We start from the raw sequence: 16,781 nt of genomic DNA on the forward strand, positions 1-16,781 counted from the left end.
AACTCTCATGATGTTACAGTCTAGACCAATTATTAAATTTGTTTTTGAGGAAAAAAGAGGTTTTAAAGATTTAATGTGTTATCTGAATGCTATTAAAATACTTCTTTGCTTTCTTACTTAATTGCCAATGAGTTTCTTATGCTAGGGATAATATTTTCAAACAATTCAGATACCTTCATGTGAAAAACAAACTTTTGCCAAGTTCATGTCACTGTACAGGTGTAGGATATTTCATGTTCTTTCTGAGTAACTGAACAAGTGACAAATTGTATGTTCAAATTATTATAAATAGCTGTGTATATATTTTAATTCCTGAGGTATTTAATTCCTAACATGATATGACAGGACATCTATAGGTTTCTAAGCTTTATACTAAGTTCCCACTGCATAGAGAATATTGTCCATGTAATGAGCCTGTGAGATATATTTCTATTAAGAAATAAGTTTTATATTTTGTAGCAGAGTCTCATTTATTTATGATGTTTGTCATAGTTCCCTTTACTGTTCTCACAGCACCTTTGCAATGCCACATAAAGTGGAGAACTGTTCTAACAGTTGTAGAAATGATGTGGTGATTTTGTTGTTCTGTCATCGACTTCAGTGGATTTAGCTACTGCTAATTCCCTTTCCTGTTTCCTAATGGCATGAGTTTCCATATGCAGTCACTGAAGCCAATCATGTGCCTTCTGAAGCACAGCAGCCATAAATGGCTTGCCATATGTCAGAAAAGAGCACTTGGCCAAAATTAGAAAGCTAAAATTAAGTTGTCTAAGCTTGTTTTCTACATCCTGGCTTGTATTTTCTTTTTTTTTTTGCATATATCTTCATATATGTGCCTCTGTGATGCAGATAAAATCAATACCCATGTTATAAATGGTTATGCAATGAACAAACACAATTCCTTCATCTGATGTCTTCTTGTAAACATACCACTCTTAGAAACTGTTCTAACATTCTTGGTCCTGAAGCAGTTTCAAAGGAAGTTATTTTTTTCCCCATAATTTCTAAAAAATATAGATGTTTGGGATAATTACTGCTCTTCTCTTGATGTAGGCATAAATTTAATATATGTAGCAAAGACTTTGACAGGAATGCTTTATCACTGGAAATGGGAGATAGAAGATCTCTCACTCAGCCTGGGAAGGTCGGGAGTAAATTCATAGCACATGAACTGAGAATTCAGGTTGGTCCCAGAATTTTAATTTTTTCTTGGAAAATTAGATAAAATCACAAACATATTGTCAGGGGGTGTTTGCTGTAACACACTAGGAAGCTTTTAGGATGTCCTGTCTCCCAACACACTTATCACATGCATACCCATACTGTATATTCATATTTGTCCTGTGTCCTGACTCATACTGGTGTTGTTGCCATATGGGAAAACCATAAAGAGCAATGATAAATCAAGAGGGGGAACTACAGTTTTTTGAAGCTTGTTTTGACAAATCAATACTCAAAGTTCATTAGTGATTAGCACTATTGAGTAATGAGATTCTCAATAATCAGGAAGATAAACTCTTCTCAACTTGCTATCATATATTTTGCTTAACAGCATGCTGATGGGAATTTCTCAATATATTAATCTTTATTGTTGAAATGTGGTCCAATTATTAAGTCACGTAAAGAATCAAGGAGGCAAGGTCTGAGCATAACCCTTAAAACATAGAAATTCTACTGTTCATCATTATTGCTTGGTAATAATAAGTATATTATCATTATTATTATTGTCATCATCCTTACAATTATCATCATTATTATATTTAAAATTTATGCAGTTAAATTCAGAGCTCTTTGAGGAACTTTGGTACAGTCAATTTTGTACAATGCTATAATGAGCTGTGATAGCATCTCTGCAAAGTTTTCCATGAAGCTCTTGGAAAGAGTGAGGTTGGGACTGACAAGCAGGAACTTATTTGAAGTAAGTCAGGTGCTGCTGATAATATTCAATGATAATGTGTCCTTTCATTGCTATTAAAGAAATGAATGAAAAATTATCATTTCTTCAACTGACTCTTCCTCCATTTGTGAATCTATTATTAAGTAAATGATATTGCAAAATAACACAAACATAATCCTTATTGGAAAGAGAAAAATCACAGTACCTGTCTTTGTTTATTGGACCTGACCATCCCATGTTTTTCTTAATGGTCTCTTCTATTTGTGGGATAACACAGAATAAAGAATAACTGAGGACAGATCACAGGATGGATGACTCCTGAGAAGTGGGGTCCAGTCAGCAACAGTTAATCACATTAAATGATGCTAATTAAGCTTTTCTGTCCTCCCTGGGCCTATTACTTTCCAGAAACTGTCATGGTATATCCTTCTTTAATATATCCAAGGTCATATTATGTCTATTTGTTATTATTGTACCATGTACTGTTACCTTGAATATACCTTCCTTCTGCTCTCTTTGTTGGAACAATTCTATTGCTTCTCAAATTCTCTTTTCCTAGGTTATAAACAGTAATTCAGTATCTTTTTTTCACATAGGTGCTTTGTTTTCCCCCTTTGAAGAGTCATTCTGCTATGTACCTACACCCGGTCCTTTACTTCTTTTTCTTTCCTTTTTCTATTTTTCTATTTAGTTGACCAGAATTGATTGCCATTATTTAGATGAGGCTTTATAAAGATGTTCATATGTCTCTGTCTCTAATAATCATTACAGAATTACAGAAGAACAGATTGCCTCTTCTTCTGTGTAGTATCTTTCAGTGTGTCAGGAGGTTTCTTCAGAAAAGTGGGTTAAGGGAGAAAGATTATGGAAAGCAAGATGTTGACAGTGAAGGAACACAGTTCAGAGTTAAACACAGGCATCGAGATGCAGAGCTTGCAAATGGCTACAGTATCCTTATTTATTAAAAAAAAAAAAAAAAAAGAAGAGGAAAAAAAAAAGCCAAACCAGCCAAAAATAATTAGAGCATAACAAAGATGTAAAACTTTCTAGTCTGCAAGCTATTCTTAAACTTCAGCATGCTTGTGTGGCCTGTTGCTTGAGGTCATTGGCACTCGATTAACTCAAATACACTCTCTGGGAAGCTGTACCAGATATTTCCCATGTTGCCCCTCCCCTTTCTTGTTCACTGGGTTCCTTGCACAGCTGACTATACACAAAGTTAACTGAGCTTTTAATCAGTTGTCCTTCAGAAAGATTTATATAGGGGCCACGTTATGGCACAGATTGTTTTGCCAGCCCCTCGGGGGCACAAACAAGCAGCTGTACATTCCTGCCTTTTTAATGGTATCCAGACCACTCACTGGCAGGCTCAAGTCCCGTAATAACAGGCCATTGGGATGCTGCCATCCACTGCTCTATATTCAGTGTCGCAGAAATAGCAGAGTCATTCCAAATTCAATTTGCTGGAGTCGAACTTAAGCCCCATGTCCTAGAGCAGAATCACTTTTACTGGGCACTGTTTTGCAAATTAACAATCTCTGAAGTGGGAAGAGAGCTATGCTGCTAACCATGTTTGCTTTATGTTTCTTCCTTGTACCTCTTCTTTCTCAATATCAACAACACAGCTTTAGCCCAACATGTCATTTTGACCGACATCGTGGATTAATGTGTGATGAGTGCCCAGCTGGCTACGTGGGACCACGCTGTGAAAGGTAAGCAGGCACCATGCTTTTAGTCATATGAAACAAAAACATTGATCACATGAAATTGTTCTACCTTTTATTACCTCCTCTGCTCATCCCTATTCCTGTTCTGAAACTCACTGAAAAAATTCCTGTGCATTTTCCTCTGATACTGGATCCATGAATTTTTGTTTTTCTTATGCTTGTTTCATTGTTTTATGGTGAAATGTAAGGTTTCCAAGAAGCATTTCCTGATAACTAAGAGTCTTTGTTAAAATAGTTGCTTCTAGCTTTTCTGTCACTCTTCTGAGATTTTTATAAACGTTTTGTCTCTTTTGTCATTTGAATGTTTAGAACATGGTGATTCAAATATGCAGTAAATTACTGATGCTTCACTTACAGAAGTTAATATGCAGTGAAAATACAGCTCTTCTAATAAGTTACTTGTAGATTTTAATTGTTTTTTAAAAGAATATTTTACATTTTTGTTGCTTCTCATTTTCTGTTGTGTTCTTTATTTAGCAAGTAGAACAAAGTAGGCTTTAATGACAAAAAAGACAATTTTTCTTGGTCAAATACATAGAGAAGTTCAATATGTATTTCCTACACTTATTGCTAGCTTTACAAAGGCATTATGCTGAAAGGATCATGTGAAGAATTTAAATGAAACAAAGAGCTGGTGTGAGTTCTAGTGCTAAGCTCCCAGGAACCCCCTTCCACAGGAGGTGAGACCACATAGGCAAGGGATATCACCACAGTGTCTGCATGCCTTTGGTCCCTTGGGATTTCACATGGATGGAACAGATTTCAAGAGCAGTTAGTGTGCCAGGGACCTCTGCTAGCTGTTTGGAGGTCATGATGAATCAGTGTTGGCTTTGTCTGCATGATCCCAGTCCCCTGTGACCCTGCCAATGACACCTTTTCAGGAGGGGCTTGGGGAGCCAGAGAACTGTGTAACACCTAGCTAGACAGTTAAGGGGCATGGAAACATGGCCCTTGTGTTTCTTAGTTGGCTCTTGCCATTTGGCACTTGCATGAGCTGCTTTAAGAATTTTTCAAGGCAAACCCTAAAAAAAGGTAAGGCTTCTGAATGAAGCCTTAAAATATTCAGGCTGGGATGAGAAAAAGTGGGAATAAACCAAGAGTAAGAGACAAGCAGAAAAGCAGAAACCTGACCATACGCTGTGAATTTCCCTATAGTCCCCTCTTTCCAATTTACAACTACTTCCTTTTAAATCCCCTGTTGTGCTATATCTGTCCTGAAGTGAGAGTGCAGGCTGTCACCTGTTTCCACCCATCATCACCGAGTCTGCTCCTGCTGCTGCTATTTCTGCCTGTCTTTTCCTGTCTGTCTAGGAAGTCATCACCTTCTTTCAGCTAGTGGGCTGTGAAGTTAATGACGGCAGGAATAAATCACATCAAGAGCACTTTGGTGGCAGTTTGTCAATGCAGGGTCATTGACAGCTTCCATTAGCAACAAGTGCTGTTTCTTAGTGGAGCACAGGCTGTAGATGCAGTAGGACCGAGTCTGAATAAATGGCTAAATTGGATTTTCGCCTGATCTCCTAAGGAAATGAGGCTACTGTGATCTTTTTGTGCATGTCTCTCTGGCTGCCTGCAAAGTCATCTGCACTTGTAGGTCAATTTCAACTAAATTTGGCAGAAGGTAGGAGGGCTGAAAGATGATAATTGTTCTCGAAGGTTTTATGAAAAGAAGTGGCTGAATAGAGGTTAATAAATCAGGACATGTCATAGCTAAGGGGGAGAATACTGTGTGAACTCACACCTGATTAAACAGATAGAGAGAGAACAAGAGAGATTGCTAAATGTTCTGCCCATAAGAAAACTTTCACAGGGCAAGGAAAAAGTGCTGCTGTAGCCTGAGGGATTACTCCCTGCTGAGTAGCAACATCCTGCCGCAAATAATCAGCCCTTAGCCTTGTAACTGTGAGATATAAATCCACTGGAAATTAGGCCATTAATTCCAAAGCTCACAGAACTATTTGCTTTTAACTGTAACAAGTTGTTTTAAAATGTCTGCAGCTGTCAATAATAATGATCAGGAGAAAGCATGTTGCATTTTGCTATTAGCAGTGGTTGTATAATTGCTGAGAGAGTTTGCATGAAATTCTCTTTCATTTTAGCAACTACAAAGTGACAAGTGATCTGAGCCACGTGATTCATTAGCTGAACAATCCTAAATTACCATGACATAATAAGTATCATGAAGTGAGAGTGTGCAGCACTGTACTTATTTGGCCTAAAAATATATCCTCTGTCCCCCAGGGAGATACATATATCTGTCTGATTTGTAAAATGTCAAGAAAAAATTGCTACTTCTCTCACTGGAACTCTCAGGAAAATGGTGCCGTAATTGCTCAATATTCTGAGGGGTCCAGATCATAAGACCATCAAAATAATTGCAGATATAAACTGTGTTGGGAGTTATCATATATCTATAATTGTAGAGAGAGCTCAGCTTTCCCACGTAATGTTTTTCCCTAAAAATTAGACATAAGTTTTCTTTCCTTTGCTCACTGGTCACTTTTCCAAAGGTGTATGAAGTAGGCTGGACATTCTCTCAACTTCATAGAAAGGATCTATGAGAATGACAAAAGGTTGTCTTTTTAGCCCAGCACATTTACAGGATGATGATATCAATTTTCCAAATACAGTCTTGATAGGGAAAAGAAGCAAAATAGGTGAGAGTCTGGCTTTTCCTGTAGGACTCTATGATTTATGTGCATGGATCCAGTGACCTTTCCCTCCTAGAAGGAGGGTCAGTGTCCCTCATGTGTGAGGAGAAGGGTGAACTGACCCACGTCCTTCCTTGCCCCCACCTCCCCCGTTCTTGAAGTCTAGCACAGAGTGCCACCAGCCACAGCCTCTCGTGAGAACTGTGGCTTCAAACTGCTGCTCACTGTAGCAAATATAATTCTTCCACTTGTGCCAGAGCAGCGAGCCTGTGTTGCAGTACTGATGGGAAAAGGGTCAAACATTTCAGGAGATTTGGTACAACAAATGTGTTACACAGGATTGTTTGCAGCTTGCAAAGGTAGGCATTCTGACATTAGAAAATGCAAGATTTATAGTTGGTCACACAACAATAACATCTGTGCTGTGCACCTGAGTTAAGATATCTCACTGCATGCTCACAAGCCATTTCTCCACAGGGCTTTTGCCTGATTTTATGCACAGGTTGAATGCACATAAATTTCAAAGGCTCTGTAAAAATAGTACTTCCAGACTTTAAAGTGTTTGGATTTGCAGGCTTAATTAACTCTGTCTCAAGGGGGTTTTTTTGCCAGTAAATATAAAGAAATGTATAAAATAGCCCTGCATTTCTGTGCATATGTGTGTATATACAGAGCATCATACAGACTCCTATGAGGAATATTAACTCCATACTGACCAGGCCCAGTACACATTCATACACATCTTTTTCAGTAGCAGCCCTGTCTTTGGCACCACTTATGCTAAATAAAAGCAGTGTCACTCACATACACACCTGGATTTGAGAATAGAAAAGGAATATATTAACACAATATTTTTTTTGCTGCTTTTACTCCTATTTTTGTTTATTTTTTGCATCTCAGAGGTGTTAGGTTGTAGTTAAAAGTCATTCTTTTACATGTATTTTGTGTAATTCATAAAAGTAATTTTCCATGCCACATACTTATTGATGTTTTTTAATCTAAACCTTCCCAAATATATAATGCTTTGAACCTGAGAAAAGAAGCTGAAGTAGGAATGTCCTTAAGGGAAAAAAAGATGGAACTAAGCAAGGTGGATTTTTTTTAATCTTCCCTGGCAAGTTCAGGAGAAGTGGTAGAAAAAGAGGAAGAATTTACAGAGATACATTTACACATTTCTCTTTTCAGCTTTAACTGGTTTACCCCTACTTTCAAGGTCATCTTCAGTTGGATTCAAGATTATGTATGTGCATAAGTAAAATATGGCTATGTGATGGTAGTAGGTTTTTCTAATTTTAATTATTGTAGTGTAAACTGATGAGAATACAAAGAGTTATTGAGGTCTCCTGCTGTTAATAGGAGGAAATTATTAGCAGTGCGTTTCGCATAAATCTTTGGAGTATTCTTTCTGTGAACTACTTGGTTTCTGTGAATGCTGTCAAATACAGAACTAACCCCTAAATGAGAGTGAAAGAAGAAAACAAACACACATTTAGTGAAGTCAAATAGATTAGCAGGACCAAGAGATACAAATCTATGACAAACACACCAGTAGTATGTTAGGAAAGTTTGAGTTAACTTCAGATGTAATCTACTTCAGGTAAATTAAGGTAACTGCATAAATTATCCACATACTCTCTGGTTTTGATAAAATGTGGCTATTAATTGTTACATATTAAGATACATTCTTAGGCTTTGTAACTGAGATAATGTCACTGAAAAAAACTGATTTACTTTGGCAAAGTGAAGATAAAAATTAGTCTTTCTTCATAGCTGAGATATCCTCCATCAAAGAAAAATTTATCTCTTCCTTTGCAGGAAATACAGTAAATTGCTACCTTTATGACAGGTTCTGAAAATAAAATATCTGAATTATTCTAATGACAAGATTTTGATGTCTTGTTGCTATGAAGAGGTAATTTTGAGAGATGACTGTGCTACAGGAGTGGGCTAGATTGTGGAGATTTTACTCCTGAGTGCTTACACACAGCCAAATCACTGGACTGTTTATACATATTATTGGTTTGTGGGCTGTATCATGGATATCTTGAGAGAATGGAAAAAAATCCTATTTTTTGTAAAATTACAAAAACTGCTCAATTAGTTCCCACTATTTTTTCCTCCCTGCTCTCAGTTATCCAGTTTTTATAATCTTTATGATCTTTGCTGATGATATTGAATAATATTTAGTGCATGTTTAGACAGCTTTGCTTAAGATCCAATTAAAAGCATTATGAGATATTCTGGAAGCAAGGAAAAGGATGAACTTGATGCACACAAAAGTGACAGCAGTGGACCTCTGCATTCCTGCATTACAATAAAACAAAAAATCTTTCCTCAAGCATGCTCTCCAGTACTACTACAAAATCTGTGTACCTTAAAACTGCATTCAGACTGACTTTAAAATAGTCGGAAAAATTATTTTGTGCAATGTGCTTGATGTACTTTCTGTTTTTATACTAATTGGAGTTCATCTGAGATGCACATGAATAAATTAATTAGCCAGAACTGTGCAATTTTTCTTTTCTTTTACTTTGCTATCTACAAGTTGCTCTTACTATGAAGCATGAGCAAATATAACAGAAAAGGAAAGCAGAAAGCAGAGCAGAATATAAATAGGAAATAGGCTGTGAGATTAGTAGAAATTTGGTTTAAATACAGACTCATGTTAGGTCAGATTCACTAAACTGCTTTACATGGTGCTCACAAAAAATTGCAGGTGGGCAAGGCGGAAAAGGATGTGATATCTTCAAACAATTCTATTAAAATATGAAAGCTATAGTACACAACAGCATAGTTCCTGTGCTAATGAGCAATCTTTTTGTTAGATTGCCCATACACAGAGATTAGAAATCCATTAATTAAGCAAATCTCACCATGCAGTAGATCAGGGGAAGTCTAAGTCAGGGGATGGATCTTGTTAGGTAAACAAATATATGGCTGTTTTACATTCTTAAAGTGTTTTTCTAAACTATAGAAGTTTTCAAGGTGGAGGGAAAAAACATCATCAGGCTTGCTGGTGACTGAGTACAGAACATTGATACAGAATGTGCTAAAATACAAAGTATATGTAACATAGAGTCATAGAATAGTTTGGATTGGAAGGGACCTTTCAAGGTCATGTAGTCCAACCCCCCTTCTTCCAGAGTGCCAGTAAGATTTCTTGCTATGCTTTGTGTCGCATTCAGTGCCAGTGACAAGATTTTTCTCCCACTGAAGTCTAATTGCTAGCAGAACTGGCAGGATTTCAGCTGGTACTGTGTCTATAGTGTTGTTAAAAAAGAGGAGAGAGAAAGAAAAAAGATGCTTAAGACAGACCTGAGAGAAGATCAAATCATTTTTAGTGATTAAGGAGGCAACAGAATTAAATATTTCTAATGAGAGGATTATTTAAGTGTCCTAACTGATGATGTCTTTTACCATAGGTGTGCAGAAGGCTATTTTGGACAACCTTTAATACCAGGAGGATCATGCCAACCATGCCAGTGTAATGACAACCTTGACTTCTCCGTTCCTGGCAGCTGTGACAGCTTGTCTGGTGCTTGTCTGATATGTAAGCCAGGTACAACAGGCCAATATTGTGAGAGGTGTGCTGATGGATATTTTGGTGATGCTCTTCATGCAAGGAACTGTCAACGTAAGTCACGAACTTTTACAGCTCCTGACAGTATTGATCTATCTTATAACTTTGTTCCTGAGAGGAAGACTGTGCCTCTATATGTGTGAGAAAGAGAATGATACAGCTCTAATAATGATACTGTGCATCTGCATCTAGAAAGGGAGGCTTTAAACTAAATAGAAAGAAGAACTTTTTAAAAAAAGCTCTGGTTGAAGCAGACATGGAAAGTAAACAATTGAGCATTGTATGGGTGCAAAGGTTATACTTAATGCCAGATCTACAAAAATAAATACAAATAAATGGAAACTATTCACTAAAAATGCTATAAGCTACCCAGAAAAATCCTGTTCTCTTATAAGACTGAAAGGAGGGAGTGATATTCCAGTTTCAGGGTCCAGCTCTGGCAGCATTTATAACCTGCTTCCCACTTATATAACCTCAGTAAAAGTTGGGAGGTGCTGCTGCTGGCAGGTCAAGATTCTCCCACCTGCCAATCAGACCCTAAAATCTCGAGACAATTTTTCTAAAATGCTGTGGAGGAAGATACCTGGCACTGCAGTGAGCTACCAATTCTCAGCTGAGTGGTGGCATGTTATTCAACTACCAGCCCCAGCACATCTTTCCCCATAGTGATTGCAAAAAATTATTCAGTGGAGATGAAAGATTTGGTAGGAACAGGAGCTTTTCTTTCTATAGGAGGCAGTGGCTCTCTCTCTCTGAGCTGTTGCTGGCACAATTCAGAATGCAGAACAAGTGCTTTTAACTTAAAAACATTCGTCACATACTCTTCCTTCGCATTCTGAGAAGGGGAATAAAACAAGTTACGAACTGTCCTGAAAGAGTCGAGCATTTTATTTCACTGTCACAAGGATTTATTCCTGTTTGGTCCATTGCAATAAAGACAAGAGTAACCTCACTGAGTACAAAGGTGTTATAGCAGGATAAAATTATGCAAGTAAAAGAGCTGGGGCACTGCCTTACTGCTCTGTGTGAGGGGACATGGGGACCATGTCTGCAGTATGTGTTGTGAGCAGAGAAGTCTGAGGCACTGGCATCCATTTCCAGGACTTGCCCTATTAGCAACTTGCAGTCTAAAAGTGAAAATCCTAGGTTGTGTTGGACCTCCAGAGAGTCTATGGGAGCTAACAAGATGCAGAACATCAACAAGTTTCTCAGCTAAGGACAATAAACACTGATGTACACAAAGTCATAGATAACCCTGAAGACATACCTGTGTGATTTCTGTACCTACTTTACACAATGCCAGAAAAAAATTGGACAATCCTATATATTCTCTCCATAAGTTAACAGGTCATATGATGAATGATGTCATATAAGTAACAATGTTAAGTGTGGAAAGTGATTTAAGAAGTGTATATCAGAAATTACAGCTTCCAGTACCTTATCACTATTCTTGAGTCATCAATATGACTGGTGGTTTGACCATTTCCACAGTAGTGACAGGTCCATGAGAAAGACATTTTATAAGAGGGGAGTTTGGAAAACATATAACAAAAAAATATTGAAAAGAAATGCATGTTTAATGTTGAATTATGAGATATGCTTTTGTTGTTCATATCATTGACAAGGAGAGCTCCTTAATGTATTCATATCCTTGTGCTTGCAGTTACCTTGTATTCATCTACTCTCTGCCTTTCATGTGGGCTTTCTTCTTTGCATATGATTTTTTATTTCCTTTGCAGACTTCCATGAAGTTTGCCCTGCAGCAACAATATCAGAGGGACTATGCCTTTACTTTGTTGTTTTCAATTTTGCTCCTTATTAAAAAGCCAAATCCAAGAGTATTGCAAAGCATGAATTTGCTTTCAAATTATTGTTTGAAATGTCTCTTGCTCTTTCTCAGTACAATGCTGTTGTGTGCGTTAACCGTTTCAAATGACAGTACAGTTTTATATCATCATAACATCTCTGAATTTCTTTGTGTATCTATACAAAACCATAAATCTAAGAACAACGAGCAAATGTCCTAAGCTTATTTGATTTGATTCTAGTAGGTTGTTTTTTGGAGTGAAACAGCACAGTATGCTGAAGCAAATACCTGGAGGTTGAGCTGATGGTAATAAAGCTCAGTGTCAAAAGATGAATTAAAGCAAATAATCAAGTTTGCCTATGTTTCAGTGTATAGGTACTACTGTTGTAGGAGAATAAGTGTGTAGCTTGATCATAAATACAAGCTCATAAATATTTATAGAAATCTAGAGAGAATGAAGGGTCTTGACCGGTGTCTTTCGGGAAGAAAGTATGACAAATTTCTCCAACAGGCTACATTGTATTATAACAGCCATTTGGAGGTTTGGACAAGAGCTAATTTTCCCAGGAGAGGTGAATGAATGGGAAGGCTCTAGGTGCAATAAGTGCAATTTATCAGATTGAGTAGCAGTTTATTAGCTGAATAGCCCTGGCTGTATGTTTCTTCTCTGTGTACGTACTGCCAGAGCCAAGAAAAACAATCAAAGTCCTGATACTCCAAATTGTCCCTTACCACTGCATTGCACTCAGTCATCTGTGACTGAGTTAAGACACCATGGAGCACTGCTTGTTGTAATATAAATAGGAAAAACTCATCTGTTTATAAAATCAGTGTAAGTTCTCTTTTTTATTCTTGTGTTGTCATATGCCTGATAAGCAAAACAATTCAAATCAGACTGAGCTCGGGTTTTGAGGTCTATATAAAAAGGTTGGTGAAACACTTTTAATTTGCATTGAAGACTGTAGTTTGTTGAATTTGAGCTTTAGTATCTTCTTTCTTCACTGACCAATTTAATTAAATATATACTCAAAACATATATATATGAGACTTATCACCATGTACGGTTTGGAGTGTCAGTTTTAACACATGAATGTCAGGTTAAAGAGGGCAGGATTAAAGTATACAGGGTGAAAGAGGTAAATTATAGATTTGTTTAGTATTGAAAGCTGAAAGGAAAAGATAAGCAATTAATTAATTACATCAGAAGTGTCTTTTAATTTTTACTTTTTAAAAATATATTGCAAAACCGAAGGAGATAGAATCTCTGAAGGTGTTACATAACTGGTATGAACGGCAGAACCAGCACATTTTTGTTACTTATTCCTGAATTTTTACAAACATTTGAGAAACAATGCCATGTACAGAATGGCAAGTCATAAAATTGCTTTCATTAAAAGGAGCAACTTCTTTAGAATACCTCAAGAGCAGGGAGAAAACTCCCACACCAATCCTTTTAATTTATAATTGGAAATTAGCAGGTCCAATGAAGTAATGAGGAAGGTCCTGTTGTAATAATCTATAGATAAGAAAAATAAAACTGCTTTGTCTTGCATAGCACCTTCTGACATGCAAGTATGCGACTGCCATGTGTTCACGTCTGGGACTCTTAAGTGTTTCTTAAAATGAAGGTGTCAGGTTGAGGAGAAAAAAGCAACACATATAGATAGGGCACTGCAGGAAGGCAAAATGTGGGCTGGAGCCCAAGTTCAGAGAGTAGATTGATAATTGGTATAAAGATGTGGATTCATTCCCCTGTGAGGGGGAAAAAAAAAGTATGTGCAGGAACCAGCTCATGCTGATCAGTGACTGCATGGTTATAGTCCCTGTGGCAACAATCATATTCCTCTTCTCTTACAGCAAGAGCTAAGGGTTTTTTTCAAAATCTCTGCATGCCAAAAGGGTTGAAGAACGCAAAGGTTCTTGTGGTTGAAGAACATAAAAGGTGATAGACATCTTCCTCAAAATTTGTCTTCTCCTAAAGAAGAATTTAAGAGCCAGAAGCATTGCTGTTTTCCTCAAGAAACAGCTTTTTCACTGTCTTTTTTAATCTTCAGAAAAGCACTGTGATGAGTTAGGTTGGTCAGTTGGGTTACATTTCCTCTGAGAACTGTGATGCTGTTGCTGAGACAGAAATCCTGGAGAGTCATGGTAGCAGATAATCCTTGGTATATTTTTCAGTGCAGCTTGGGGCATGAGAGCATTACTGTCCCTGTATAGTGTCAACTTTGTACTGAGTTTGCAGCCTGCCAACATTTCCTTACAGCTACATGAACAGGGAGTGAACTCCAGGACAGCATAACCAGCACATGGAGCAGTAACACTCCCACTGGTTGGAGCTACATCCTGTATACACCCTGTGTAAGGGTCTGTACCCTTTTTGTGTTTTTCTCTCAGCACTGCCCTTCCCTTTCTTGAGACTCCGAGTCTCTGGGCATGTACTTAGTAATCTGCCCTCCACATCCTGCTTTGATCTGAGAGGAGGATCTAAAACAAGCTGTTAATGGACTTCAGGCAAAATTTCTGACTGCAATAATTTGGAGAAAAATTCTGCATTAATACGGGCAGGTTAATAAGTCAGTGTATGGGAGCAACACCTTCCTGCTTAACCCAGGCTGGGCATTTCTCAGGGCGGCAAAAGCTGCGCTATAAACATTTGGCTATTAGATTTAGCTTCAGGGAACACACTGACATCTCCTTCTTCTTCCTCTGCAGCCTGCCACTGTCACATGAATGGCTCCTTCTCGGAGATCTGTGACTCTCGGACGGGTCAGTGCGCGTGTAAACCCAACGTCATCGGGCGCCGCTGTGACATCTGCAAAGTGAGTGACCAGAAATGGGGCTTCCTTTCAGCTTTCTTCACTGTTTGTCTCAGCTAAATAGCATTTACTTCTGGATAGGCTTTTTCTGCTGTTTAATTTTCACTTTAAGAACGTATATGGATTGTTCTTATGTAGAGAAAGGTAAAATTTTGGCTTTTTAAACATTTTCTCATAGTCTTCTAGAACAGAACACAAGACATAGCATTTACATGCAATTAATGTATTTTAAGCCTCACTGTATCTATAAATAAATTTGTATACATATTATATACACTTCATATTTTGAATGTTTGATATAGAAAATTACTTTAAAATATTGCAGCTTTGGGAGATAATCCCTTTATGAAGAAAGCTGCAAAATGTCTGATAGCATCTGATGTTTATGTTTTAAAAAAAGCAGGGTGCTGGTTTCGTTCTGCTGGAATGTTCTGCCTTCATGTTTTTTTCTTAGGGTTTCTTCTTTTATTGTCTAAACAATGTATTATTTTTTGGTGAAAGTGTTTTTTGCCTTGACATTGTTTTCCTGTCTCATAAATCACTGCAGAGAAATATTGTTTCATAAACTTTCACAGAATTGTCTTCAGGCAGCTAAGGAATATGCTATAGTCGGCTACACATTTCTCTAGGTCAACATAAGGACTCATGAGTTAGGCCTATGTCCTCAGAACACCTTCACCTGTGTGTAATTTAAAGAACATAAATAATCCTGCAGAAATCAAAAGGATCTTTTTCACCCTTTAAAATGATGTAATTTCTGAAGTGGTTTGCTTACACTCCATTTTCAATGGTATTTAAAGAGTCTGTTCAAAGAAAAATTGCTGGTATCAGTGGAATTTGCAGATTGCACAAGGTACCCAGCAAAGATCTCATTAATACAGTACTGGTGATTAATTGGAATTAATCTTTGTTTACTTCAGCGCTTACTCTTTATTTCTGTACCCTTTTATGTGGTGTAGTTTTCTTATCTTCACTTTCTAACAGTGTTTACTTTTCATTCTTCAAGCCCAACTACTTCTGGGCCCCAGAAAAGGTGTCTTGTGTACCCTGCGGCTGCAGTGCTTTAGGATCTGTGTCACTGCAGTGTGATATGTTGGGAAGATGTATCTGCAAATCAGGATTCATGGGCAGACACTGTGAAATCAGCAGACAGGTGCCTCAATTGCAAGAAAATGTGGGGAGCAGTCAGCAGATCCGAGTGCCCCCGCGGAGGTGGGGCACCAGCAGTGCCAGTGGGTGCCCACGAGGTGCCTACCGGCCTGCAGCTCTGGTAATGGGAACCTCTGCTTTGCATGGGCTGAAGTCTCCTGTTTGCTTGTGTTTGGAGCTCACACAGATTGCTTGGGTTTCTCATTTCTAATACCCGTGTTACAATATAAGAAATTCTCAAGAAACTGACAGGCTCGGAAGACAAACAGTATTTTAGGATGCTTCCCCAATCCTAAGGGCTTCATCTTGCAAGTGGTGATATCAGCAAGAAATCAAATTTGAGAAATCAAATCAAATAAGTCCCAAAACAGCACCATCCACGGCAGTATGCACAAAATGCATGGGAGATGTACATAAATCAATGGAATCAGTGGGATTTTCTTGGACTTTGCAGCATAAGACTTGCTTTTCTAACAATTCAAGAATCAATAGCTTAAGGAGGTTGCAAGAAGAATCAGCCCCAGAGGCAAAGAGTTAAAATCTAATTTTAAAATATTGAAGATAACTGGTGTTAAAAGTTCTCATTAGCGAATATTAGTGAAAAGTTCTCAGTTACCTGAGCCATTTTTAACTCCGTGCAGTGCCACTTATGTGAATGTAATGCCCAAAATGATAGGAGTGTTCATTCCTTATCACAGATCAGCAAAGCAACTTATTTCCTAAAATTAAGTAATTATGATACAACTGCTTCTAACAGAGCAGTATTTTAGGAATCTTGTTTGTTCTCCCTGCAACTCAAAATCCCCACATTTACCACACTATTTGAAAAATATCTGGCAGTGTTTTTCATCCTCAGCTTGACTCGGGGACCCATGCTGTATTTGTTCATATAGACTTTCTTGGAGAAATTAGTTTTTTCCAATTAAAAATGTCGTAGGTTACTGTGTTGCCCACACAGTAACTGATGGAGACACGATATAATGACATATTCAGAAAGTTCAGTGTATTTCCTAATTGTAGTCTAGGATCTTATCTCTTGTTCAGTAAATGTGATTCTTAGAATTTCTGTGGGTAAGCAAACTTAGCTGAGAACTTTAACTTGGGGTTAAAGTTTGCATGGCTGACCAAAATGACATTGTGTGCAGCCCTCCTCA

At 37.7% G+C, this 16,781-nt stretch overlaps 1 protein-coding gene across 3 annotated transcripts in view; it reads left to right on the forward strand.

The window, feature by feature from the left end:
* LAMA2 (laminin subunit alpha 2) overlaps positions 1-16,781 on the forward strand; it is a 335,441-nt gene that overhangs the window by 199,651 nt on the left and 119,009 nt on the right. For all 3 annotated transcript variants that reach the window (XM_077175288.1, XM_077175290.1, XM_077175289.1), the window contains exons 18-20: positions 3,523-3,609; positions 9,698-9,909; positions 14,375-14,481. In XM_077175288.1, coding sequence (XP_077031403.1) covers positions 3,523-3,609; positions 9,698-9,909; positions 14,375-14,481 — 406 coding nt within the window. The remainder of the gene's footprint in view (positions 1-3,522; positions 3,610-9,697; positions 9,910-14,374; positions 14,482-16,781) is intronic.

The sequence above is a fragment of the Agelaius phoeniceus genome, chromosome 3, assembly GCF_051311805.1.
Source record: "Agelaius phoeniceus isolate bAgePho1 chromosome 3, bAgePho1.hap1, whole genome shotgun sequence".
NCBI lineage: Eukaryota > Metazoa > Chordata > Aves > Passeriformes > Icteridae > Agelaius > Agelaius phoeniceus.